The sequence below is a fragment of the Arvicola amphibius genome, chromosome 12, assembly GCF_903992535.2.
Source record: "Arvicola amphibius chromosome 12, mArvAmp1.2, whole genome shotgun sequence".
NCBI classification, from domain to species: Eukaryota; Metazoa; Chordata; class Mammalia; order Rodentia; family Cricetidae; genus Arvicola; species Arvicola amphibius.
In genome coordinates this window covers 50374832-50390852 of record NC_052058.2, presented here as the reverse complement: position 1 = coordinate 50390852, position 16021 = coordinate 50374832, and the positions used below count along the sequence as shown (strand labels likewise).

The 16021-nt window shown below is 41.8% G+C and overlaps 1 protein-coding gene across 3 annotated transcripts in view; it reads right to left on the bottom strand.

The window, feature by feature from the left end:
- Positions 1–1954: 1954 nt before the first annotated feature.
- The window catches only part of Fhit (fragile histidine triad diadenosine triphosphatase), a 1447725-nt gene continuing 1433658 nt past the window's right edge, over positions 1955–16021 (bottom strand). For all 3 annotated transcript variants that reach the window (XM_038350177.1, XM_038350178.1, XM_038350175.1), the window contains one exon: positions 1955–2263. In XM_038350177.1, coding sequence (XP_038206105.1) covers positions 2258–2263 — 6 coding nt within the window. In that variant the 3' untranslated portion in view covers positions 1955–2257. The remainder of the gene's footprint in view (positions 2264–16021) is intronic.

The window sequence follows — 16021 nt, the reverse complement described above, 5'->3', positions numbered from 1 at the left end:
TGCCACTATTGGCAAAGACCTAGAGCAAGAGTTTAAACAAAATGCACTGAGTCATACACAGTCTATTAGACAAGATCAGAAACAATCCAGTACCAAACACCCTAAGTTGTAGGTTGAAGAGTGGGCTTTATCTGAAAGGTAAACCTTTTTCAGATTCCTGGAATCAGTGGGCTTTGTAGATGGAAAGAAGCAGAGGCGCTCTTATGATGGCACTGGAAGATATAAGTGGCTGTAAGTCCAAAACAGGTATTCTAAGCCATGCAGGAGCAGAGGGAGAGGAGGAGAAGTGGGAGGATTAGCAAACAGCAGCAGTGGAGGGAATTATCTAAGGTATAAGCCGCCTCGGTCCTGCAGTCATAGGATCCTAAGTCACTGTACGTTGGTAATGGGGTCAAGCTGGGAGTGATTAATAAGCCAAAGGAAATTCTCAAAAAGGATTTATGTTGAGAAGAAAAAAGGGCTGTTTTCAGACATTTGTTTCCATTTGTTTCTGTGCTACCATTTACCTGTGCAAACTCTAACCCTATTCTCTGAAATTTTGGAGCAAAGATCCGCTTCCATAATTTCTTTCTTAAAGAATTTAGCAAGATAGAAATGGGCACAGTAACCAGATAGGTACTGAGTGCTCTCTCTGCTTCTTTCCCTTACATTCCCAGTACTCTGTATGGGACTGAGTGGTAGTAAAATGCCTGACACCCCGGCGTGAGAACCTGAGTTTGATCCAAAAAGCAGGGCATTATAACCTGTGCCTGTAATCCAAACATTTGGAGAGATAGAGATAGCTGGATCCCTGGGTTTTAATGACTGTCCTACATAACATAATCAGTGAGCCCCAGGTTCTAGGAGAGGCCCTGTCTCAAAAAAAATATGATGGAGAGGCTGTAAGATGGCTCATTCAGGTAAAAATTCTTTTTGCCAATCCTGACAACCAAAGCTTCATCCTCAGGACCCACAAAGTGGAAGGAAAGAGCCAGCTTCTGAACGCTGTGCTCTAACCTCCACAAATATACTGAGGTAAGTAGGCACCACACACACACACACACACACACACACACACACACACACACACGATTGCCGTAGAATATTATTTTAAGATGTGTTACATTTGTTTATGCTGTGTAACATTAGTTTAATAATGCAAAGATGTGTTGCATTCTTTAATGATGCATTTGTTTAACTCTGTGAAGCTGTGTTACTGTGCCTGTCTAAAACAGAGGAAGATTGGTCTAATAAAGAGCTGAATGACCAATCGCAAGGCAGGAGAAATGATAGGTGTGGCTGGCAGGAAGAATAAATAAGAGAAAAAGAGGGATAGGGAAGCAAAAAATGATCTAGGAGTCAGAGAAGGAGGAGGACTCCAGTGGCCAAGCCACCCAGCACCTACACAGCAAGCCATAGAGTGAGAAGTAAAGAAAGATATATAGGATGAAGATAAAACCCAGAGGCAAAAGGTAGATGGGATAATTTAAGTTAAGAAGGGCTAGCTAGAAATAAGCCAAGCTAAGACCAGGCATTCATAAGCAAGAATAGAACTATGTGTTATTTATTTGGGAGCTAGGTAACAGGCCTCCTAAATAACAAAAGAGCTAAAGAGTAAAATCAACCAGCTACACAGAATAGATAATAGACAGGCAGACAGACAGACAGATAGATAAAGAAAAGAAAATTCAAAACCACAAAACAATGCAAGATATGTGAGTAGCACCTTGTGCTCACTCGCTTCCCACAGTGACATTGGCCAACTTACCTTTTGTGTACTGATGGCAGGAGGAGAATTTGGCCAAGGAAAGATTTCTGTACTATTAGCCAGTCAATGAAATTCTCTAAATCTCACCTCTACTATAACCAACTCTTGGCTTACAGGAAACCTACTACCTCCAAAAGAGCAGCTTCTTCGATTAGACCTTTTAGAGGCCTGAAAATACCAATTTTTAAATCAGCCAGCAACACCAGGTAGATATTTTAGCTACCACTTTATTTTCATCCAGGCTAAGGAACAGTATGGAAAAGGTCCTATTCTCAGTACCTAACTGAGAAACTGTGGCAGGCTCTCTCTGCTACTGTTGGTGAAGTTAGCCTGTCAGTCATTGTGATTGAAACGGAACCCCAGTGGCTTCCACAAGTGCAATAAAATGCTTTGCAAAAGGCTGCAGAATCGTGGGATGTAATAAAGTCTGCTCGGCTTCATTTCCAATGCTGCAGAGTCCAGAAGAGCGAGGCCCATTTCCTTATGCCTTGGGATTTGTTTGAGTTACTTTCATGCCTGGAAATGACAGAACATAAAACAGACATTTAGTTAGAACCGGTAGCGTTTCTTTTGAGACACAGCAATAAACAGAATATAAGTTTGTTTACTGTTAATCTGTTAGATTGCCGTTAACATTTTATGGGAAATGATATTGATGTGTGGGTAAGCTATGAGAAATAAATGATTTCAGACCTTTTGATGCCTACACTTATCCTCTGGGTCCATGCGTTTTCTTTCTTTGCCCTTTGACCATCACTAAAGGTCAGATGAATGAACTCTTAAATTTCCACATTATACCAATTCGAAGAGAAAACCAATTCAGATGGTATGTACTACATGAAAAGGGCATGCCAAACATTACCATTCTCTAAACTCTCTGCTGAGCTTAAATACACAGATTTCTGGACTCTGTCCCCCATATTCTGATTCATCAGATCTGTAGAGTGGCCAGGAATCTGTTTCAAGGCAAGCTTTCCATGCAAATGTGAAGGGTTTGGCACCTGGATTTGGGAAACTGTTAAGGCCCTGTGCAGCTGGCTGATTCAGCTTTCCCTAATGGCCAAGGTATCTTAAGGATATGTGTCAGGCCTCAAACATTTCTCCTTACAAGATTAAATAATATCTTCTTGTCACTGTCTTATTTTATCTAGCAGGAAAATAAGAAATTCTTGATGGCATAGTGGGGTAGTTTAGATCAAAATTCAGGTGACCATGGAGCTACATTACACTGCTCTGCCTCTGCCTTATTTGTCATAGCCTTAACCCGTCTAAACTTCAATGCCTGGGCCTCAGTAAGATGGGGATGACCGGCAACAGGGATGGCAGGGCCTGGTAGCCGGGAGCAGAGTAACAACTGGAAGAAAAGCAAAGTAGGAGGGGCAAGAGTGGAAGCCTTTATGAATTTTAATTCTTTTCTTTTTTTTTTTTTTTTTTTTTTGGTTTTTCAAGACAGGGTTTCCCTGTAGTTTCTAGACCCTGTCCTGGAGCTAGCTCTTGTAGACGAGGCTGGCCTCGAACTCAGCCATCCGCCTGCCTCTGCCTCCCGAGTTCTGGGATTAAAGGCGTGCGCCACCACCGCCCGGCCATGAGTTTTATTTCTTAAAATTTGGAAAAGACTAGGGGAGGAGGTGCTAGGAAAATTGGGTAGCCACCATGGATATGATAAATGAAGAGATTTTGAGAAATATGGTCATGAACCACAGACTTCTCAAGTATTTTCTCTTTCCAAAATCTTGTTTTGATTCACATATATGTACGTGTCTGCGCAATTACATTTTGCACTGCATTCAGGTTCCTGTGGAGGCCAGAAGAGGACACTGGATCCTGTGAAGCTGGAGTTGTAGGCAGTTATGAGTGGCCTCTGTGGGTGCTGGTAACTGAAGTGAGGTCCTCTGGAAGAGCATCAAGGGCTCATATCTTCTGAGCCACAGCTGCAGCCCCTCCTTCAATGTTTTAAAGAGATTCCAAAGGAGAATTAAGCTGCCTTTCATATCTGGTTTGCCATCTGTGGATTCTAGTGCAGCACAAAAGATGCTCGGTGCGAAGAGAGAGCTCCCTGGGCTTATTTCAAGGGTTCTGTTTAAGGCTGTCTTGGTTTTAGATCCATTCAAACTCACATTGGTGAGGACAACATCATTGGTCTTTGATCTATAGAGGAGAATTTTCATGAGTCTAGAAACCCATTTCCTGCAAGTTGGTAGTAATGTCAGAGAGCACAGAGTGAAGCAGATCAGTACAATGACATGTAGTCCCTTTGGGACCCTGACACAGAGGCTAAGTCACTCCTCACCTGGACCACTCTGCACCATAAAGAAGGTGGGAAGGCTGGGTGTTAAACCGGCCATCTTGCCCTCCAGAGAAGGGTCCTGCCTTATTCTCACAAGACTCTGGGACCATTTGTGGGTGTTCTCAGCACTGCTTGCCTTGTCTGGAGATGTGGGTCAACTTCTGAACATTCATCACAGACTTTGTCCTTGAACAATTATTGACTCTGAGTCAGAGGCAACTGTGCAGGCCGGAAAATGGATGTGGCCTCTCTTTTCTTCTGCCTTGCCTGTCTATGGCAGATTTATGTCCTAGGAGTTTCTATCAGTTTAATTTTTGAACATTGGAGCCCATGTTCCAGCTACCACTTCCCCTTCTCAGTCCAGCTCTGTATTCTCTGAGTCTCCTATAACCCTCTCTCCACAGGAGGCTCTGTCAGATCGCTATCACTGCTTCTAGAACTTATCCTTCACACAGCCTTAGCTTCTGCACATCCTTCTCGCTTCTCAAGGCTCTGTCTGTGGTAGTTTCATTTATATAACTTGTCTGGAGCCTCGTGGAAAACTGTGTCTACCTTTCTTACCCCAAACATGGGGATGGTTTACAAGCCTTACATTTGAGAAAAATGTGTCCAAAGTTCTGTTGTGTCTCTGTAGTGAGAGGTGAGGTGAGTTGAGTACATTTAGTAGGGGCTGTAGGGTCTACATAAAGCACCCACAAATGTGCCTAGGGTAGTGCAATGCTTCCCCTCTGTGGGTCTCCCTCTCTTGTTTGAATGATTGTTTCTGTCATCTTTGTAGCCAGTAAAGATGCAGCACTTGGCTAAGCAGTGGCAACTGTGCTTTTACAGTGCAGAGTGCAGGTGGTGGCGTGTTCCACTCTCCATTTTAGTGGACCTAAAACAGTGTGTCCACTTTCAGATCTTCAGTTTCCTTCCATGTCACCTCCACCATTGATGGTAGAGCCTTTCAATTACCCAGGGATGTCAATCAAAGGATTTGCTGATGAAGGAAGAAGACTCCCAGGAGAGTGTGAGGAAATGAATGCTTCAATCCCTGACATGCTTCTAGACCATTTGGAAAAATACTTTATTGCAGAGTAAGACCAGGGCACCGATCACAAGGAGTCAGATGAGCAGGTTATGTCCATGGGTTTCTGCAGGCAGAGCGCTAAGGAGCCATGAATGCCTCAATTTTCAACTATGTCTAAGTTCTTAATAGATACAGTGGCAAAAATATGCTTTATAAACCAGGTGGAGGTGGTGCATTATTTAGTCCCAGCACTAGGGAGGCAGAGGCAGGAAGATCGATATGAGTTCAAGGCCAGCCTAGTCTAGAGAGCAATTTCCATCACCGCTAGGGGTACATACAGAGAAATCCTGTCTCAAACAAACAAACAAAAACAAAAACAAACAAACAAAAAACCAATATGCTTGATAAATGACGGGCATTATATTGTCAGATGCACATTTTTCAGTCATGAAAGACAACAGGAGGAACTTTCCATTGCTCTACTAGTATGAGAAATAATTTGAGAAGAAAGCTTTGGATTTGGAAGGGAAATGCAAATGCCTTATGGAAGACCATCATCAAAGTTTTTGAGAAAGATTATAGAAGCCTTTACATTCATGTGTCCCTGAAACCCACAGGAAGGTCTTTGAAATTTTCCTGTGTTCTGTGTATGATTTGATGGGTACATGTGAAATCATAGGTGTCCCTGGGCTGCTCCTCTGTGAGCCTGCACTGAACCCTGCTGACTTCTTGGATGAGCAGCTGTTATCATGTTGATCAGTTTTCCATTCCTCTGATGGATTCCTAAGATAAAGAATGTAGAAAGTAGAAAGGTTGACTCAGGCTTGAAATTTCGGGGAGTTTGTCTGTGATCAGTCAGGCCTGCTGCTTTGGTCCTTGGTAGTGAGATCACATGGTGAGCTGGAAGCAAAAAGAAAAAAACAAAAAACAAAAAACAAACAAAAAAAAAAACCAAAAAAAAACAAAGAAACAAAACCAGACAAGAGGACATAGTCTCCTGTAAGCCCAAAGACCACTCAGTTGGCCTCACCTATGAGGTTCCATCCCTTCCATATAACGCTAGGTTGGGGATCAAGCCTCTAGCCCCTAGGCCTTTAGGGGACATTGTAGATTCTAATGGTACCTTCATCAACCTTTAAAAAAACCTTTCTCCGTGTCCTCTGAGTGCGTCAATGGCAGTATTTTTGTACCTGATGTATCAAGGAGGTTAGTCTCTCCTATTCCAGTTCCACTAGGCTTGGTCCAGAGAAAGTCCTCGTCTACACACTGAAGCTGAAATGACAAATTGCTGTCTCTCTCCTGTGGGTGAACCTGGATGGGAGCTGCCCACAGGCAACATACCCCGACCGTGTATAAAGGGAAGGCTTGGACTACAGAGCTCAGCTGCCTTTCTCTCTCTTTATGGGAGCAGCCCCACACCTGATTGTCTATTGGAATTACCTATGGAGATGGAAACACGCCTTGCTGTGCCTCTTCTGACTGATCTAGAGTGTGCAGAAGCCGTGGAAAGGAATCACCACACTTGAGAGTGGCAGCATCCTCACCTCTCTCCATTCTTCACCGGGGCTTCCACTCTAAAATGTGTTCTTGGTGCGCTGTGTTTTTACTGCTGAGAACGGGGTGGACGAAGGGTATTTTCCTCACTCATGTGATTGGGGCCGTTACTGCCTTTGCAGATTGACAGGTGATCCTTGCCAATTAGGATCAGTGACATGGTCTGTCTGGCTTTCTTACCAGGACTGAGACAAAAATGGTATGTCATCTGTGTGTGTGTGTGGGGGGGGGGGGGTGAATGCACATGCATGCGTGTACACACTGAAAACAGAGATCAGCGTTAAATACTTTCCTTATTCACATTCTTTCCACCTTATTTTTGAGGCTGTATCACTCACTGAAACTAGATCTCAACAATCCCTTTAATTCTGTCTGTCCAGGGAGCCATCCAGGCAGCCCCGGATCTGCTGCTCCCATCTCTATGTCCCTGTGCTAAGATTATAGGTGCATGTCACTACACCCAGATTTCTAGAGTACTGGGGATCCAAACTTGCATGACAAGTACTGACTGAGCCATCTCCTCAGATCCAGAAATAGTTTTAAAATTAAGTTACCACATTTAGCAATAACACAGCCCTGAGAGGCTCGCACAAAAACCTCTTTAGCCAGTGTCTTCTCCTAAAACCTTAGTTCCAAGCAAGCTAGTGAGGCCACAGAGCAGCCACAGAAAAGCATCCTACTCACACCAAAGCAAGTGAGCAATTTTCTAAGGGCAGAGCCCCTGACCTCTCTTCTTTAGCTTTTTCTTAATAAACTGGCCTGGAAAAACTGCAGCACAAAAGCTGCTGACGGCAATGTGTTGAAGTAGGTGGGTAACGGAAAAGCTGATGGAAAGATGCCAAGGGTCAGAGATCCGCTCTGATCAGTATCTCTGAGACAGTACAATTATGCTTCCATCGAGAGACAGGAAGGGGTTACCCCAGGTTCACTGCTAGAAACCCAGAAGCGTGAGGGTGAAATCCAGAGAGTGGGTAACTTCCACGCAAGCCGCCAGACTCCAAATTACCCCTCTGTAGCATGTTTCACACGCTGAATAATAACATCACTTCCTGAGACGACCAAGGGCTAATGAACTTCCTATTCAACAAGGTCCATTTCCCCGTCTGTGGGGTCATAAAAAACAAATGCAGCCCTGGACACCGTAAGGCCAAGCCTTTCAGGAAGTAGGGTGAAGACAATTGTTCTCTGGCAAGGCTGGGGCTGACCCACTTCTGCTTAGACAGTGACCATGGACTTTAAGACTCAAACTCTAAGAATTGGAAGCACACAAGAAAACTGACCTGAAAGCTTGGAGCTCTGAGTTACAGCCTCTGGTATCCCTGAGGTTGCCTCCTCTGCAAATATAATGGCATCTGCTTTGAGCCTGGTAGAAGGCGGGGGAAGCAGAGCAGGCTGGGAAACTAACTCCCAACACAACTTGGGCACTTCCTGCTACTATATAGATAGGCACGGAGGCTCTGTCTGCTGCTTTCTCTATTTCTATTCTCACGTCTGCTGCATGCCCAGCAGGGACTCTCCCTAAAAGACCCCATCCCTTCCTTGGGGCTTATGAAAAAAATCTACTTTCTTGGTCTCCAAATCTTCTGCTGATATTACACTTCTCTGCAACCCGGTCAAAATGAAAGAAGGATTACTCTCTATTCACTTGTATCTTGCAGGAGATAATCTAATTCTGAGAAATTCCCTACAATGGGAGACACTTTCAGACACTGCAAATGGGTAAGGGAAAAGTGAAAAGGTACTCATGCTTTGTCATAGACTTTTTCTGATAGCTTCCTCTGGTGTTGCTTTTGAGGGTGACCTTCTTCCAGCACCTCCGTTAGCTCTAACTCAGGTTCTTCAGTTATAATAGAGTTTAGAGCCAAGCACGGGACAGGCTACCTTTGACAGTTTACGGCTCTAAGAGTTTGTTGAGCACATCATTTAATTAATGGTACTTTGTGTCTGGAGTGTACACACCTCTGGAGCTGCCTGGAAGGGCTCATTTGAGGAAGGACTATGGGCACCCACTCCTGAATCATCACACGGTTTATAAGCTTTCAGCACTTTCACCTGACTAGTGAATTAAAGGTGTGGTCCCTCCTCCACCTTTTCCTTCACCATTAAAAAGACCCGGTGCTGGTGAAATTACAATTCTTTTTTTTTTTCGTGAGTCCAGACTTTAGTGCAAATAAATACTCTGATTAACGGATGAAAGCTTATTATCTTAATCAGGACAATCCAACAGGAGTCACACGATGAACCTTTAACTTGTTGGGTAAGAGGCAGGTGGTGGGGTAAGTTCTGATCTATCTCAGTCACAAGCCAGCCAGCCTCTGTTAGGATTAAATCCATCTTGGAACCAAATGCCGTAGGGGTGAAGGGGCTAGAGACATTGCTCAGTGGTTAAAAGTGCTTGTGGCCCTTGTAAGGAACCTAAGTTCTGTTCTCACCATCCACACTGGGAAGCTCACAACCACCTATAACTCCAGATCCAGGGTATCCAACAATTTCTGGCCTCTGAGGTCACATCCCCACAGTTAATTTTTAAAGAAAATGTTCATTTTTGAAAAGATTAAGCATTGAAAACTGTAATAAAACATAAATGAAGCAGGAACAGAGACTATTTCACACTGCCTTCATTCCCTAGACTCTAGACCAAATGTAAAACTTACAAAGTTTCTTACTCTGTAAAACAATAATCAAAATACAGCCATCTTTAAGCTTCTCAGCAGGGGCATTAAAGATGGTGGTACCATTGCTAGGAGAGATAACTGCTTCCTTTTGGAGACCCAAATCACTACAGGACCCCATCATTACATCATGGATACAAAAGTTCAGGTTAACATGTCCTACACCAACTTAGAAGCCATCTACAGGGAAAGAGAAAGAGAAGCCATCTACAGAGCCAGCTTTATGCCTTTGTTCCTTCCATGGGATGACCCTTGCCTATTCAAGGGACTTTGTAGTTAAGGGAAGAAGGAAATAGGGACATTGTCTTACACTGGGCACTTCAAGACATCTTTCTGAGTGGTTGATATTTGAGTTCCATCTAGAACGGAGGGAAGAAGAAGGAAAATCTATTCTAGTAAGAAGGGTGTCCCCATGCTCCATGTCCCTGGGGGTAGGTCAGTGTTTGATGTGATCCTATATCAGCAAGAAATAGGAAGATTAGGAAAGACATTTTAGGGACTGCTGTGGGGTATAAAACGTTCTTTTAGCTACGTTTTCCAAAGCCTCATGTGATCTAGCCCTGGCTGGCTCTTCAGCACGCTGGAAGATCATGACCTTGCTTTCCATTTAAGGGTAGTGATCTTAACTTGATTTTCTGTTTTAATGCATTCTTTCTCTGGTGTGACCTTGAGTGAGCTAGAGAATAGAGATATTTATTTTAAGAGTCAGACTTAACAGCTTACATATGACAGTCTATATAAAGAAATGGTATTTTTAATTGCTGTATTCTGGAATTCAATCTAACCCAGAATGAGGAGTTCTTAGGTTTTTTTTTTTTCAGAAAATGCTTTTCTTTTAAATTCTTGCATTATTTCAAACTTCCTTTGAGCCTCTCTCTTTTCAAACATTAAAAAAGTTGAAGCTAACCATACACGAGCTGTTAAAAATTCCTGAATTAACAAGAGAACTTTGAGGAGAGTTAAACAAGCAAGACTTTCACGAGAGTGTCAGGGACACAGGCAGTTTTAGACTGTAGGCATGATCCACAGCAAAAACCGATAACTCCAAACTTTGCAGAACCCATGGAGACATGGAGGAAAGAGTTTGGCCAGCTCCTCAGAGCTCTTCAGAGACAAGAAGTCTGGTGCTTTCTAGAAAGCTCCCCTTTCTGGGAACTGTGTGTGACTTGGGCTCATTGCTTTGTAATTAAAAGATGATTTGAGCACCAGCGTGAGCCTTCAGTTCTTCAAGGTAACGCCACACTAACGCTTTGCACCTTGAAATGCCAGCCGCTCTAAGCTTTACTCCACGGGAGCAAGAAGCAGGGCTGTAGTGGACGGAAATTTATGAGAGCATTTAATTGCATTGAAGGAATTTTTGCCTGTCTTAAAGGAATGAAAATAATCTTCCAGCTTTTATAGACCTCTTTGACCCAAAGATATCTGTTGGCAAAAAAGACTCCTCAACTGAGCTATTCTGAAGCTCAGTTAGTACACGGCCTCTACCATCTAATGCACTGACTCCCACTGTTTGGAAAAAAAAGAACTCTTAAATACCCTCTAAAATTGATTGGTTAATCCTAGATCAAGAAGTGGCTCTGGAAAGGCTTGTAATGGCAAGAGGGGTGCAGAGAGAGGTAGATAAACATGACCAATACAAAGTCAACTGGTTTATGGTAAGCTAAAAGAAAGAAGCCAGTTGGATTTGAGTTGTACACAATGTGCTGGTGACTTGCCCAGATCCCATGTACACACCTTCTTGTTTTTGCCGTCGCCGAGTCCTTCAGAGTTATCGCCGTTCTTATTGGGTGGGAATAACTTGCCTAATATTGTGTTTGGCTTGAAGTGAGTTATCAGAGAATAGTTTGTGGTTGAGTTTTGGAGACTACAGTTTAAAATTATCCCTAAGCAAATAGCCCTTTAAGCGCTTGGTTATAGTCAGCAATGTTTTGATGAAAAGCAACCTGCCCTGAAGTCAGATGTTCCTCTGAAGGAAAAGTGCCACACCACCTTTTAAACATCACTGGACCTCCCCTCTTGGTCCCTTGGCTCTTTTCATTATGGAGGATTCTCCTGCCTCTGGTTTCTCCCAATGACGAGCTGGATGACCACTTTAAGCTTGAGTTGTCAACACCCGAGCGGACGGCTTCTGGAGCTGTGTTAATACATCCACAGGGAGGGAAAATCTCTAATTGACTTAGCTGAGATCGCATTCTGAAACTGTATTTTTGTTAGAAAATTGGTAGATCCCAAATCAAACCTATGCTGCATTCCATTCCGCTCCTATTCTCTGATTAACTCTTTCAATGATTTTTCTACATGTTTTCACATCCAAGAAAGATGGCAGATTCTCCAAGACCCTCTGGCTACCTGAAGGATCTTGAATGGAGGCCCTGGGAGTCCTCACTGATTTAAAAAGGCAGTGTCTAGTGGATTGTCATCCATCTTGACCAGCTGTGGCTTATTCCTGGTCATCTAATGAAGTGTGAACTTTCGAGTTTGTTCCTGGGGACTTGGGGTAGCACTATCTCCCCAGCAGATGGCTGTGGTGGTTGGCTAAAGTGAAATACAGGAAGCCACTAGCACGAGAATCATCAAATGCTGGCTCTGTTCCTGAAGTCACTGAAGAAGACAGCACAAACTGTACCTTGCTCCTCTGCTCCATTGTATGATTCCAGCCCCCCAGTTAGCTAGAATTCTTTAGGAGCAGCTGTTTCTCCAAAGACCCAGCAATTGTGTTGTGAAGGCTAAACATGGCTCTGAAGTCAGACAGCCTGAACCTTGAATTTCCAGAGTTCTCGAAGTCACATAGCCGCCTTCAGCCTCCATTTCTGCTTCTGCAAACCAGGGAAGTCTGGAGAGTCCCTGAGGGATTTGCAATGAAGTCGAAGATGTGCTTAGAACGCGTCATTCATCATAAGCTCTCCTTAAGTGGTGTCAGCAGGAATTATTGCTGCCAACTAACAAGGGTCCTCTCTGTAGTGGTCTCCGTTCTTTATTTGAAAAATAATGACGACTTTGGCCCAGGTAGCTTCATAGAGCCGAGGAGGATGGCGGGCAGGTGTTAGCAGTGTGTCTGCAGAGATTCCCCGCCACAATTATTTTGTTTTGGCTTAAGCTAACATGCAACAATTGAGTACCTAGCCAGCAGTTAAACCATACAGTAAAATTGAGTTCTTCCTTTCCTTTCCCATTTATTATTGTTGTTGTTGTTGTTATTTTCCCACTTGTCTTATTATTTTGTTTCTTTTTCTTGAAATATAATACACACAAAGAGAAAAACTGCAGACGGCTTGTATCTGGATAACAGAATTAATACAAAACAAAATAAAAGCATATCTTCTACCACGCCTGGCAAAAAAAAAAAAAAATAGAATATTGCCAGCCCCCACACACTTCAGCCCACATGGCCCCTTTCCCTTCCCACCTCATTCACAGGGCCTGACCTCTGCAGGGATTGTTTCATGCCTTCCCTTCTAATTTCACCATCTCAGTGAGTGTCTGTAAGCACCAGAATATAAAGTTGCCTGGTTTGCGGACATAAAATGAAGGCAATCACAGGGTTTGTGTTCTCTTATGTGCTTCTGTTGTTCCATATTCTTACACGCACTCAATGCATTCCGTCTGCAGAGACTCTGATGACTGCAGTAAGCATGTCTGGCGTTGCATTCTGCTACAAACTATGTTTCGCTGCTGACCATTTCATCAATTCCCCCCCCCTTTTTTTTGAGGGGGTGGGTGGAGGGGTCAACTTCCTCTTAAGTCTGACATCTTGACCTTTTCTTGCCACGTTTGAAAAGATTTTGGTACATTGTTAGTTACAGTCTTTTCCTATAGCAAAATCAAGAAGATAATCTCTGTGCTGTCTTCAAACCCTTTATTGCTTTATATTGCACATTCTGAATTAAAATTTACCCGGAACCAGCTTTTATATACAATGTGAGGTAGGGCTTCATTTTATTAATTTTCTACCTGGATATTCAATTTTCCTAGAACCATTTGCTGAAAAGATTTTCCTTTCCCCCAGAGTCCTGTGGTACCATTTCCTCATAAATCAAGTGTTCATATATGCCTGCATCTCATCCAGCTCCCTATTTTGCTCCTTTAGTCTGCTTATGCTTGTGCCAATATTTTGCTTGCTTAAGTCTTGTGGCCTTGTGATAAATAAATAAATCCAAATATCTTGTAGAATAAGCCCTGGAGTGGTGGGTTTTTTTTATTATTATTTTAAGTTTTGTGGGTACATTTCTATAAAGAGTTTAGGATTCACTTGTCAGCTTTCACCAAAACCAAACCATGGGAATTTTGGTCTGCATCTCACTGAATTTAAAGGCAACTGAAGAAAAGTAAGTTTTCACAAAACCAGTAATTAATCTCTGTTTATTTAATTCATCTTTAACGCTTTTAACACTTTATAGTTTTCTGTCTAGAAGGTTACATATCTTTATTTCTAAATATCTGATTTTTGGTGTTAAATCTAAATGAAATGAAATCTAAATTAAATGCTAAATTAAAACATTTTGCATTCTAATTGTGAATAGAGAAGTTGAAACCATGTATAATATTTTTATATTTAGAGGTCCTTCTACAACTACTGATCAATTCTAAACCAATTTTCCATATATTCTTGGGCTTTTGTGGTATGTTATCATATTGCCCACAAATAATAACAGCTTTATTCATCTCTGATTCCTTCTCAGGAACTTGTGCACTGGGAACTTGAGCACATTTCATAGTACAAATGTCAGTAGGGATTATTCTGATGTCATTGTCAATCTCAGATTGACAGCACTTCACTTTTACTTGTCATTCCCTTCCAGCTTTCCTAGAACTTCGATATTCATGTACATAGGATTTTCACCTCTAATTTAATCCACATCTCCTGAGCTGGTCCTCTCATTTTCTCTTCAACTAATCTGAGGGACGACATTATTTGATAGTCTACCACGATGCAGAAGTCATTCTGATCAGTATATATTATCCTTTTCATAGATGTATGAACATATAACCTATGTGTGTCTGTTCTCCACCGATCTGGCATCACTTAGGGATTCATTTCCTCCCATTAAACATATACATTTTATTTTTGTACTGCTCCTGTTTGGTTTATTTGCAGAGCAATTCATATAGTAATCAGACAGCAAAAGAATTTCTCTTTCCTTTCCATATCTGCTCTGGCAGAATCTAAGTATGATTCTTATTTTTGTTGTCTCGGGTATGGCAGGCTATACCAATAAATTTGTCTGGGCCTGATAACTTGTTTGTTGAAAAGCATTTAAAACAAGTTTGAGTTCTCTAATCACTATCAAATTATTCATAGAATCTTTTGATCTTATGTAAGTTGGATCAATTTTATTTTTCTGAAAACGTGACTATTTAATCTAAACTTTCAAATGCATTACCCTGGTATCATTTCACACATTCTCTTTCTCTTTTCAGCAACTACAATAACTATATACAAGTTTGCTTTTTGTTTCTAATGCTGGATTTCCTTGGTGATTTCTCTTTTTAAAGAATCAAGATTTGGTCTCTTTGATCATTTTATTTGATTGTACTTGTGTTTGCCATTGTACTACCTATTTTTATTATCTCCTTATTTTGAAGCCGGGTGGAGGTGGCGCATGCCTTTAATCCCAGCACTCGGGAGGCAGAGGCAGGCGGATCTCTGAGTTCGAGGCCAGCCTGGTCTACAAGAGCTAGTTCCAGGACAGGCTCTAGAAACTACAGGGAAACCCTGTCTCGAAAAACCAAAAAAAAAAAAAAAAAAAAAACCTTATTTTGAACCAGTTAAGTTCTCTAACTGTTCAGAATGGTTTCTCCAATACCTCTCAGATATTAATTTATTGACTAAATACATTAAGTCATAGTTAGAAGAAAGTCATCCTCTAAATACCTACTTAGTTTGCTACAAGTTTTAGCTGTCTTCACTTAGCTCAGAACAGTTTCCATCTTTTGTCTTATTGCTTTTACTTTGTAATTCCTTTAGTATGTGAATTGATGATGAAGTCTCTCAGGTTTACACAGAAAAAAATGTATTTACTTCACCCTCATCCATTGTCAACTTCCTGCCAAATACCTCAGATAAGGAGGTGGGTGGAGGGGTCAACTTCCTCTAAAGTCTGACTTCTTGACCTTTTCTTGCCACGTTTGAAAAGATTTTGGTACATTGTTAGTTACAGTCTTTTCCTATAGCAAAATCAAGAAGATAATCTCTGTGCTGTCTTCAAACCCTTTATTGCTTTATATTGCACATTCTGAATTAAAATTTACCCGGAACCAGCTTTTATATACAATGTGAGGTAGGGCTTCATTTTATTAATTTTCTACCTGGATATTCAATTTTCCTAGAACTATTTGCTGAAAAGATTTTCCTTTCCCCCAGAGTCCTGTGGTACCATTTCCTCATAAATCAAGTGTTCATATATGCCTGCATCTCATCCAGCTCCCTATTTTGTTAATAATGACAATAATAATAATAATAATAATAATAATAATAATAATAATAATATATAATACTAAATCAACTCATGAAGAGAAAAGTTTCTTTTTGGTTCATACGTTTAGTAAACAGCCAACTAGTCTTCCTGTACTTTGGCTTGTGGGTAGAAAGTTTGTGAGAGCAAAGCCACTATCTCCATTGCAGGAGAAGGAGGAAGACCATGATCCCATAGTTCACTTCTGAAGCATGACCTAAGAAATTTCACTATGCTCAGTTCTTGGTTCTGTCACCTCTCTCAGGTGCCAGAGTGAGACCAACCCTTCAATATGTGTAA